At 42.3% G+C, this 11,852-nt stretch overlaps 1 protein-coding gene across 1 annotated transcript in view; it reads right to left on the bottom strand.

Annotated features, from left to right (window-relative positions):
- Nucleotides 1–8,257, bottom strand: part of ALOX5 (arachidonate 5-lipoxygenase) — a 21,595-nt gene extending 13,338 nt beyond the window's left edge. The window contains exons 1-5 of the mRNA XM_005417401.2: nucleotides 8,216–8,257; nucleotides 7,932–8,130; nucleotides 6,121–6,202; nucleotides 4,401–4,523; nucleotides 1,051–1,157 (exon numbers count right to left, since the gene is read on the bottom strand). Of these exons, the coding sequence (XP_005417458.2) occupies nucleotides 1,051–1,157; nucleotides 4,401–4,523; nucleotides 6,121–6,202; nucleotides 7,932–8,130; nucleotides 8,216–8,257 (553 nt within the window). The remainder of the gene's footprint in view (nucleotides 1–1,050; nucleotides 1,158–4,400; nucleotides 4,524–6,120; nucleotides 6,203–7,931; nucleotides 8,131–8,215) is intronic.
- Nucleotides 8,258–11,852: the final 3,595 nt, after the last annotated feature.

Here is an 11,852-nt window from a genome sequence, read left to right as displayed (position 1 = left end):
TAGGCTAGAGCTGGGTGAAGGAAATTTGGGGGAGGGTTTGGACTCTGGCTCAGTAAAACTCCTCATTTGTTGTTTTGCTTGTTTGACTTGTTTTCCCTCTATTTATTTTTCAATTGCTGATATAAACCCAGATTAACATCTCAATAAAATTCTGGTTTTGGATACTCCATTTCTTTATTATTACATATGTAGTATTACTGGATATTTTCTATAGTTGCAGTATTCTGTTTCATAATGTCATGTTGTCACTTCAGTTAATATGAAAAATCCCATTTTTCCCAGGGGAAAAATGAAGGTAGTGAAGTTTTCCTCTACTGGCTAGTTTTAAACAAGGCGAGACTTTTTCTGAAAGCAATTAATTTTTCTAAAAAGGGTAAAAATATTTAAAATATAGGCCCCAAGGGAATGCAGTGATTATTTTAAAAAAGTCTTAAAACCCACAATGCTTTTTAATAGAGCAGAAAAAGCTAAGTTTATATAAAATGACATTTACATTATCTCCATCAACTGCCTAATGAATCTGCTGCTGTATCTGAAGTCTACATCAAGAAAAAAATTACTCAGCACCTTGGACAGAAACTGCATGACTGAAAAATGCCTTGAACCACCTGCCAAAGCTTGCAAAAAAGCAAACTGAGATTTGTACTAACATAACTGAGACCGATGCTTAATGTTTAAATGTCACAGAATTGGAGCTTTCCTCATAAGTTATCAATGTTATCAATGAAATTAATTGCAGATCATATTTAATTCTTGTGTTAAAAGTACTTTAGGAAGCAACCTTATTAAATGTAACAAATTGCTGTAATTATTTTTAATACTTCTGCCACCTTGTGTGCTTGTGTTTATACCAAAGAAAAGCATAATTGCTCTTATTTCTGTGAATTGATCCCTAGGCAGCCTGAAGAAGAGTAAAACTTCAGAGAATACAGTTTATTCATTGGAGAGCAGAAGAGCAGGTCAGCCACATCCATCCTAATCAGATGATCAAACAAGACAACTAATTAGTCACTCTGTGACGCAAACATGAGCAAATGCTGATAAACTCACCAGAGATTGTGTTGCTGATTCTGACAAAAATCCTCTCAAAATCTGCAAAATCACTCCAGGAAGACTGGAACATGTGCATGAAACGGTTGACATAAAGATTTTCCATCCTAAAAATAAACCAAAACATCTGGAAAAAATAATCTCCAGCTTTCTCAATATCCATTCCTATTATTTTCAATGTTTTTATTTATCTAAACACTACTTTAGTAGTGGAATGTGGCAGTAGCCACCCTACAGAATTACTATTGCAGGCTGTACCTTTACACACAAGACTGAAAGGCAAATCAAGAGCCCAACTTCTGCTCTTGCATTTACAGAACTCCATTCCAGAATTGTTCTCAGCAGCCTACAGTGGCAGTGCTTTAGGAACTATAAAAACTGTAGTTAGAAAAGCTGGTGCTTCACACATTGTCAGTGGTTAACATCAGCTAAGAGTGCTGAGGGCACTACCAACACCAATTCAGAAAGTGGTGTGGTGACACAAAGAGACTCAGAGAGGAGCACCAAGTCAGAAGACAATCCAGGATCAGGCAGCCACTATTCCTAAAAAGAACAACAGGTACTGTAAGTATCTACACAACAAAGGCCAGACTGGATCCCAAAAGTGTGAGGCCTGAGTTTTTGAGAGCTGTTTATTTGAGCTGCTGGATAAACTTGATGCTCCCATCTGACCTCAGAAACCAAGGCTCTTAGTTGCACACATCACATGAACACAGCGGGCTGGGAGCCAGAAATGTCTGACTTCATCTGCTAATTCAGCAAACACAGCACAGCCAAGCAAGTTCCCTTTATATGAAATGATGAGTCCTAAATTATTGCCTAAATGCTAAACTGCTGCTATTAGATGGAAATCATTTACTTTGACTAGAAAGCAAATAATGAACTTGAAAAAGAAAGCTGGCTTCCCACTAACCCTTCAAACACACAAATAAAAGCACATACAGCACACGAAGATATGCAGGGCAGACAACAAAGTAAAGAAAAGTCACAGTGCTGCATGAAGGCCTCCCAAAAAGAATTTGAGGAGAATCCCAGGAGGCTGGATTTAAATAATATATAATATATAAATCCAGGAGGCTGGATTTAGAATCATCAAACATATAGAAAAGACTGGATCAGAACTGGCTGGAGAGGACAAAAAGCCCGGAGAAACAGCCAGTGGCTTTCTGGAAGGAGGGCTCTAGACCAGCATGACCACAGTGCAGACAAAACAAAGGAACTGCTTCTGCACTAAACCCAGATGGGGTGCATGTAGAATGGGCTCCTGCTGCTGCTGCAGATGGCAGTCAAGGGTAAGAGGCGCCTGGAGGCATGTTTGGAAGTAAAAGTCACACAACTGTCTGGGCTAGAACAGATGATGGTGTCTCCAGAGGTCTTCTCACACCCAACAGGGACACAGAATCACTGTACAAAAACTTCCAAAGGACTCAGGAAACAAAAATATGTTTTCCTCAAGAAATCAAGAACTTGGAATTCTCTGGCACACACTAGAAACCAGAGCAAGGAAAAAAAAGTCAGAGTTGCTTGTAGAACTTAATCTGCCCAAATGCAACACTGGTCCAAAATAGCTACACAAGCCTGCATTTCTGGCACAGAATCCAGGCTGAGTTTCCATTTGCTAGATAGTGTAGGTCACGTCAGCACCAGGCACCTTCAGGATTATCTCCACCTACACATAATTAATCCTTTAAACTTATAAAGTTATCCACTGCCACTGGCATCCAAAAATCCAACCTTGCAACAGCATAAAGAATATCCAAGATGTATCTCCCTTCAAGTTCATTTTTACATGTCCCAAGAAAAAGGGCTTTCCCCTCCCCTCTTCCACATCTTCCTATGTCTCATATAACTCTCCCAGCTCTCACATATTCCTTTAAAAGTTCTCCTTGTCCACTGCTACACTTTGCCTTTGGGTTTCAGACATACTTCTCTGTCTTCCTTCCAACTGCACTCAAACTGAAGACAAGCCCCATGCCTTCCCCCATGTATCTCCACTCCACTCCTGCAAACAGTTATTCCAAGCTCCCAAAGCACATCAGGATAGCTAGATAAGGGCTATCAAACTCTTCTCCAAAGATTTTTCATAACTCACTTGACCAGAAACATAGGTCTAGATTTTCCAGCCAAATATGCCGGACAAGAAGCATTGCCATTGCTTAGAAAATCTGTTCTGCGTCATACCAGTTATCCAGAATGGCTGGCTGTCAGCTACACAGTTTCAAGTTCCTATTTCATGGGGAGGGCCCCTTACAGCCAATGACAAAGATAGATGTCCCTGCACTCTCTTGAGTCACTTCCAAGTTTCACTTGGCAATGGCTCAGGCCCTCTGACAACATGCCACGGCCTGGCAGGATGGGATTGCTGGAAGGGGAATGCAGCCTCCAAACTGCTTATGTCTCCTAATGGCAAACCTCTCATCTCTGGCATTCAGGTGCTGCTGCTCCTGTATCACTCAGATCTTCTGTGTGAGCTGAGGAACAGCTGCTTTGCACTGGCTAACACCATGCTGACTTGACTCTGGTTTGGCAGCTGAATTCAGCTGTATAAATGAATAAATAAAATACCCAGAATGCTCTGACATGTAAGGACCAGTCTTGTCTCATGTCAGACTATTCCACCACCTGACAGTATGGTGGGATATCTGAGACAGTGTTGTATGACCTGGGCACTTGAGGCAGCACAGAAGGAGACTCACGGGTCAGAGAGGTCCCATCTGCCTCATTGACACTGTGCTATTCCAGAGCTCTGCAGGATTGATTATTCAGGCTCATCCAATGGCCATCCAATGTTTTCCTCAATGACATGATATGTGCAAGTGGGTGGACAGTGACTTAGCTGCCCCCAGCAGATTGCGCTCAGGTGTGGATAACTGATGAGCTGCTCAGAAGAGATTTTCTCCAGCAGGATGTCAAGGGTGCATTGATAAATAACAACCTTCTTTGTGTATGCCACCAGAAGATTCAATTATCACCAACAGTCAGAGGAGAAAGGTATCTCCAGGGGGCAATTCTGACAACTGAGTGAAAAGGTCAAGGTCTCAGGTGCCTGCAGTCCTGCTGATGTTTCCACCAGTGTTCACCAGTGTCTCCATCTGCCTACAGCCAAAACCACAGCCAATAAGAATGCAGAGGCTCAGTCAGTTCGCAGTGTGAAAAACATAAATATTGATAACTAAAAAATAAAATAAGAAATCCATTAAATTCCTACTTTCATACTTTGATTGGCTGCTTATCCAGCACTTGGAGAAAATAATCCAATTCTGAGACTGAATGAAACCTAAAAGGTGGTCAGGTCCTCACCCTGCCCCAAAAGAGATTCTGCAGACTCCTGAAGTCACACAAACACTTACGCTTTCGTGTAGTTCAGAATGAAGTCAATTCCCTTCTCATTGTCAAACTGGATGTCACGAGGCAGTTCACTGTGGCAATGGGCATCGATGCTTAGGGGAAAGCCTGGATGCCACTCCTTCCAGCTGGGAAAATAAGAGAGGTTTGACTAACCATAAAACCTTATCAGCATGGGAGCTGTGTCCTGACCTCTACTGTTTTGGTGGCTCACTGCTATAAAAGAATTTTGTGTCAGACTCACTTAGGCCAAAATAAGTGATTTACACCACATCAACACCTACCAGTGCCCCACAGAATCCTGAAGCAGACTGAAAGGCATCTACTTGGCCACCTACCTTCACAAAACTTGGAGTAACTTAATATCTGTGATATTTTGACACACCTGCCACATTTGGTTGAAACTGGCAGTAGCTTCAAATGTGTTATGAGGGGAGGGGACAGAGAGACAGCTGCCCAATCCATGCTCCTTCTTGAGGCTGCACTTCTGCAAAACTGAGATACAGCAGCTAAAACTACACAGGCATGTATTTAGATTCCTTCAAAAGGCCCTATCCAGGAGTCTTGATTTAACTGTTCAACCTCCTAGTGGCCATGGCACACATTCTTTGCCCCATTTTTATTTCAAAACAAAAGAAAGTGAATTGTAAAGAATACTGTTTCAATGGTATTTCCAAACTGCCTGCCACACGCAGACTGCGCTTGTATTATCAGCTATGCATCAGAATTTTTAGTAGCTATTTCCCTGAAATTACAAGTGGTTTTGCCTTCCTTCTTGCATATGTAAATAAAATTTTGTGGCACACCTCTTTTTGAACCATATTTTCCTCTGCTCTATTTCCTGTAATTTGTAGGGAACGGCCTTTCCTGTTCAAATGAAATAAACAATACACACACCAAGCCTCACTCCATCAATCCTGAATAGACCCTTTGCCCTGACCCCTAGTCTCCCAATAAAGAGATACAAGCGCAAGAAACTTCTGTTATTTTAACAGAGCATATCTCTAGCAAAAGGCAATGTCTAAAGCCTTCTGGAGTTATCCTCTGAGAAAAGACAGAATTTTCTCATCATGACACTGACTAGGAAAAAATGTCTATGGCAGCATAATATATATGTGATATATAATACATACATGTATGTACATATATATATATGTGTGAAACATATAGGTATAATATACATATGTGAGATTTTTATATATCACAGCTGTGTTCTGTTAGCACATTCCAGTTCACTCAAACAGGGCCAGGTTTTCACTGCACCCTTTCACAGGGCCAGTTGTTTCACTGTGCAGGAAACAACTCAAGCTAGCTTGGTGCAGCAGCCAAAAAGCTCCAGGAAAAGCTGACATGTTCAGATCATGTTCTAAAACTGTAGTATTTCTTGTAAGAGACAAATGAAATGTGCCTTCAAATCTTCCCTGAAGGTTTTCCTTGAAAGCACAATGGTGTGCCAGAGGGCCCACACAGAGGGTGTATCACTGAATTCCCGTGGAAGTCTCACAGACTGGCATATCGGAGGCACAAGTATCCATAATGCCACTTGCATCAGGGTGATCATCACTGTACAATGAATTCCATCTAAGTAAAAACCAGATATGCCAACATATCAATTTAGGCTTTCTCTTATCCAGCAGTTGAGTAATTAGAGACATGTGGCAATGTGAATATACTCTGCCAGACTCTGACCTGAGGAGGACAGGCCCTGGAGCAGTGCAAACTCACCGGTACATTTTCTGACGGGATTCGAGCTCTTTGCGCCTGTGCTGCTTGAGGATCTGAGTCTTGTCATCTCGGGGCAGCTTTGCTGTAGCAGGGAAAAGAGACAGGGTTACGAGGCTCGTCTACCTATCACTGCCCAGGTGTTGAGAAGGACAGCAAAGTTTTCAAACCTTCAAACTTCTGATCTACACCTTTACAAATTTTCTGTGGGAAATGCTTACATGATCCAATTTAGTCCAATTTTGAGTGGACATACAGGTCCTTAGAGAATCTGTGGAAGAAGACAAGCTCCTGACTTGGTGCTTCCAAGGGAAAATCTGGGAATATCTGTCTCAACTGTATATAACCTTGGATTTCTAATGCAGACATTTGCTGTACATATCTAGTGTTAAATGGTCTGAAGAGAGTTTTGGGAACTAATTTTACAGTTCAGTATCTAAGGGACTTTCCATCAATAAGAGAAACCACAACATTACTTGGGATCATCTTCTCTGCTAAATGACATGTGCAGGAAACATCTCCAAGCTTCTCCCCTTGAGCAATGCTCTCCCCAGCCAGCTTGGGGAAATAATCACATCTTCCAGTCATAAGAACAGAAAGAAAAAACAATGACACTTCCATTCCAGACATTTTGCTCTTCTGACCATGAATTCAATATAACATTAAATAACACAGAGACTTCCTTAGTGATCAAAGGGCGAGGTACAAGACTCATTTTACATACACAAATGTGGAGGCAGATAAAACCAGTAGAAGTTTCATGACAAAAGCTTGTTTGGGGTTGGGGCTGGTAATATCAGAGGTAATACAGCTGATAATGTACATGGCTAATGGTTTCCAGGTGGTTGTGTCCAAGTTACCAAGAAAGTTTCGCTTGCTCTTGTCCTTTGCCTCACCATACTCTGAAAGCCACACAAAGCTGCCTTCCATGGAAGTGGTACAGTTGCTATAAACCAAATTATGAAAAATGGAAACAACAAAAATAAACTGACACATAGTTGTCATTATAGGACAAAAGACTTCAAGCACAAAATGCCCCAGCCAGGAGTGGCCAAGAAGGTAAGGGGAATATAAACATTTCTTTCCTACTACCTCACACTTGTTTCAGCTGTTTTCAAGCACTCATGCTGCAGAACACGACAGTAGCCAATCTACCCCAGGGACCAGAGAGAGGAACAAGCAAACATCAGTGACAAATGTCTGCCCAAACCCTGGTCATGGCAAGTAGGTGTCAGAAACCCTTAAAAACACCTTTCTCAGTTGGTCACCATTACTTGGAGAAGTCAAATCCATCACCCTGCCTTGTCCTGGACTTGACAGCATGCAAAGAGAATGAATGAAAAGTAAGCTGCTGTTTCAGCTGGCACCTGCTGAGCAGCTTTGGGGTTTTCTTTCATTCTCATGAAAACAAGACAATTTACAGGCAATTAATCATGGGCCACTTAGGAGCTCAGAATGAAACAAAGAGAGAACAGTAATTCTAATTAGATCAAAAGGGCTTCCAGCAATGGGGATGTGGAGCAGTAAAAAATTTGGCATTAGGGTCAACCTTCAAATTCAAGACCCATGTAACAAGCCAGCATTAGGACTCTTCCTTGTGTGTGCTTCCCAAAACATCCAACCCAACTGCCAGTGCCCAACAGGCTGCTCAGAAAGCATTCCTAGGAGGGAAAGCCACTCTGTAGGATGCAGCAGGGGTCTGGCAGAGGGTCTTCATTGAAGGGAGAAGATTGGGAAGTATGTGGAGAAATGGGAAGGAGTGATGGAAGAATTCCAGGTGTTCTGCAGGAAATCTGGTTTCTAACAGCTCTCACCTCTTCCATCTCGCAGGACAACCTCCTTTTCATCTGTAATCCAGCGGTAACATGGGAACTCCAGGTAGTCACCCACTGGTGTTTTAACAGTGATGTACTTGAGGTACCAGTCATCCTGGTACCAGTATTTTCGTTTCTCAATTTTTATTAGCTGAATTTCTCCAAGGTCTTCTTCCACAGTCACATCATAGGAGTCCACCTGCAGAGCAGAATACAGCCAGTGATGCACTGCATATGCAGAAAGCATCCCCAGCACTACCCAGGCATACCTAGTCTTTCCTCACACAGCTTTCCAGCTTCTGGTGGGTGAAAAAAGGAGGTCCCATTATTGGACTTCAGTGCAATAGAAAGATGAAAAAAGGAACAAACAATAACATGCAAAACACTCTAGAAACAGAGAAACATTTTTGGATGCAACCTAAAAAGAATATTACTCCTTGAAATGTGTGCAAGTCTTAGAAAAACATGCAGGCCAATGAAATCATTCACTACTCTCCTAGCAAGAGCTGAAGGAGATACTTCTTGGGCACACCTACTCATCCAACTGGAGTGGAAAGATGCTAAAGAGATTAGAACATTGAACTAGGAATTTAAAGACCTTTGTGTGTTAGTTATGTGTGCTTCAGACTAAGGACAGTATCCAGATCACCAAAATCTACTTTGTCTTTTGCTTCCTGGTTCTCCCTTTTTAAAATGAGGACAATGGTAGATTTTATGTTTATACAGCCAAAATTTGGACAATTGTACATTTTATGTTTGTAAGGCTCAGATGTACAAAGGAATTTAAGTACAATGTCACACCCAGGGATATGTACACATAAGATTTAAATTAAAGAGCAATATGAATCAGATCCAAGGAGTTGATAGAAATGCCATATTGACAGCCAGCTTTCAAAAGAAACTCATTCCTCTGGTAACAGCCTACATGCCTATATTACCAGAGCCCTAACGTAGTTACTGTTGATATAATGCAAGAAGGACATGAAATTAACCTAAATGATCCTGGAGGGTTTTAATCTTTTTATGACCATCACAATTCCAATTTTAATGGCACTTCTGAAAGGGAAGGCTCCCTCCTGGTACCTCACACAGCTTCTGCTGCCTCCAAGGCAGCACTGCCACGGGCTCACCTCAGATAACAATTTTGCTAATAGATAAAGGTGTGTCAGGTTACAGAGAATGTACAAGGTGCAGGTAAGAACTGACACTTGGCTGCTCAAGGCTTCTATGCCATTTGTTGTATGAGGTCCCTTGATAAACACCAGGGCGGCTGTATGGCAAACCAGAGATACAAGGAGCTTTTATACAGTTTGAGGGCAAAGTGAGAGAACAGAAGTAATGAAGACTATTGGACTGTCCAAACTCCTGTACCATGCTGTTCAAGCAATTTAATCTCATGCAAAACCTGAGTCTCTTTTTGAGGAGAGATTCCTACTGACCATTCTTATATTGGAAAAAGGATGGCACAGACAACTCCTCTTTGTATAAGCATAAAACTCTAAGTGCAAAGAGCTGCATTTCCTTTCTGGAAATACATGTTCGTATTTTTCTTTCAATTAAAGCAAAAAAGCAGATGAAGGGGGAACAGGAAGGAAAGAGAGAACTGAGGGATATCAAAAACTTTGAAATCACTCAGCACCAGCGGAATTTACTCAAAAGACACTATGAAAAGAAAAGAAACTATGGCTTTCAACATTGCCTGTGTCCAGGGCTTGAAGTGAGTCAGAAAACCTACAACTGAGCTACCACTGTGCAAATTCCTTCAGGGTTTTCCACATATTTTTCCCTCAGTCAACATTTGCCATGCAAATCTCCTATTCAGATCTGGTCCATGCCCTCTTTAATCACATATAGTAATATGCCCAATTTGCAATAGTGCAAATTAAGACATTATGAGGAGAATGGAACTACAGAGCCTGACCCAACATTTCAGGGAAAAAAAAACCCCAAACCTGGAAAGTAGATAACAACTTACAAAATAATGCTGCAAAATTCTGCTCATTTACTAAAGAGTGTTATTTGTTTTAGAAAACAATTAACAATTGTATTGCTTTGCAGAAAAGAAAAATAAAGATGGTATTGAATAAAACACTTAAGGCAGAACTGTGAAAACAATTGCTACATTTTGCAAACCAACCAAACTCAAAGTCTTCTGGCCTTCTTCAGTTTTAGCTTTTTGGTTCTGTACTGGTATTTTAATTTTCTTTCCTTCCTTCCCTTGTACAACATGCTATTAAGACACAGTGTTTTGGGCACAAGGTAACCTCAACAGGTACCTGGAAAACGATGCTGCATTCCCCAAGAAAACATCCTCAAAACCAAAATGTAGCATATTGTACTGCAAGTGTCCAGTGAGCCAGACACTTTACAGAACACAGATTACTCTGATGGTCCACAATAAATACATGCTGAAAAACTGACTGCTGCTAACACCCACACCTCTATATCACCTAGTATTTCACCCACCATATCAACTAGTGGATATATCTCTGCTCCTGCTGGATCTGCTCCCACAGCGGCTCTCCCGTTGCTGCTGGGCAGACACTGAATGCTCCATCATGGCATTTTCTCCCTGTGACAGGATCCAGCCCAACTGCCAGGCTCTCCATCAGAGCCCCCTGAATCCCCAGGAGTGAGCAAACTGCCTGGTCAGTAAAACCCTGGTGGTGATCTCCTGAGCTGAGCAGGGCTCAGCCCTCCTGGGAGAGAACGCCCTAACCCTGAGTTTGCAGGACAGTCTGAGGTCTCCTTCAACCTCTCTTGCTAATGTTGTTCAGTTTTGCCTAAAGTATGTGACTATTCAGCAGATAAGAGAGAACCAATGACTGGATGTCCACTGGGGAGATTCAGGTAACAACGTCCGAAGTTAATGAATGTCTAATCGTGAAATAAAATTAACTTCAGTAGCAGTGGCTGGTAAATATCTGGGGGACCACAACCATACACACCATCAACACCTACTCAAAATGCTGACTTTTATTAAGTGTGTCCACGATGTTTAACACAGAAGAGACCATGGATGAAATTCAGGCTGCGAACCACATGGTTGAAAAACCACACCTCAAGGCAAAGCAGCACCCTGACACTGAAGACTCACTTGTACATGGGGTGGGAATCTAACTTCCAAACTTCTGAATATCTTTTTAAAACTTTCAAAGTTGTTTCTATCTCATCAGACCTTCTAGAAACTGTGAATTTTGTTTCCAGGCAAAATCCACATTTTGGAAAAAGGGAGAAAAAAAAGTCTATTCTTTCCAGAGTGGACAATAAGCAAATAAATAAATGCCATTCAAAACCAATGCTCAGAGTATAAGCAATTACATTTGGATAGTTGAAACACGGTGATAGGACCACAGAGAGGCCAGGGCACAGCTAACAGCAGAAATCTGGGCTAAGAAGAAGAGCACAGCTGATAGCCCAGCCACAACTTCATTCTCACACATTCATGTTGTTTTTCAACTTTCTTTGACGCTGCCCTACACATTTGTCTTGGCAGGCATTGTAATTCCCACTAGATGCTCTTACCTCTTTGTTTAATTCTTTTGAGATAACAGTGCTCTGACTATTAGTAAATACTGACCCTAAACATCACCTATCAACAAGAAACACACTACTTTTTTAGTATTTGTAAAGAAAGTGCGAGGAGATGTGAAAGCCCCTGGTAAGTCCGAACCAAAGAGCCCCGTCTTTCCCACGGTCTGACTGACGGCAGCCAGGGCTGGCTGCTAGGGCAGGCAGGGATGCGGATGCCGGGCGGCCGGGGAGGGGAGCGGGCGCCTCGGTGCCCCGCTCCGGAGCACCGGCACACGGAGACAGGCGCTAAAAGAAAGCCCAGCCCTGCCCAGCCCCTCGGGCTTCGGCCGAGGTGCCGGAGCTGCTGCCCCGTCCGCAGGGCAGGGCGCGGGGGGGCCCGGGGGGGGC

This window comes from Geospiza fortis, unplaced genomic scaffold (assembly GCF_000277835.1).
Source record: "Geospiza fortis unplaced genomic scaffold, GeoFor_1.0 scaffold130, whole genome shotgun sequence".
NCBI classification, from domain to species: Eukaryota; Metazoa; Chordata; class Aves; order Passeriformes; family Thraupidae; genus Geospiza; species Geospiza fortis.
Note: the sequence above shows the minus strand (reverse complement) of the source record. Positions and strands in the feature narration are given on the sequence as shown.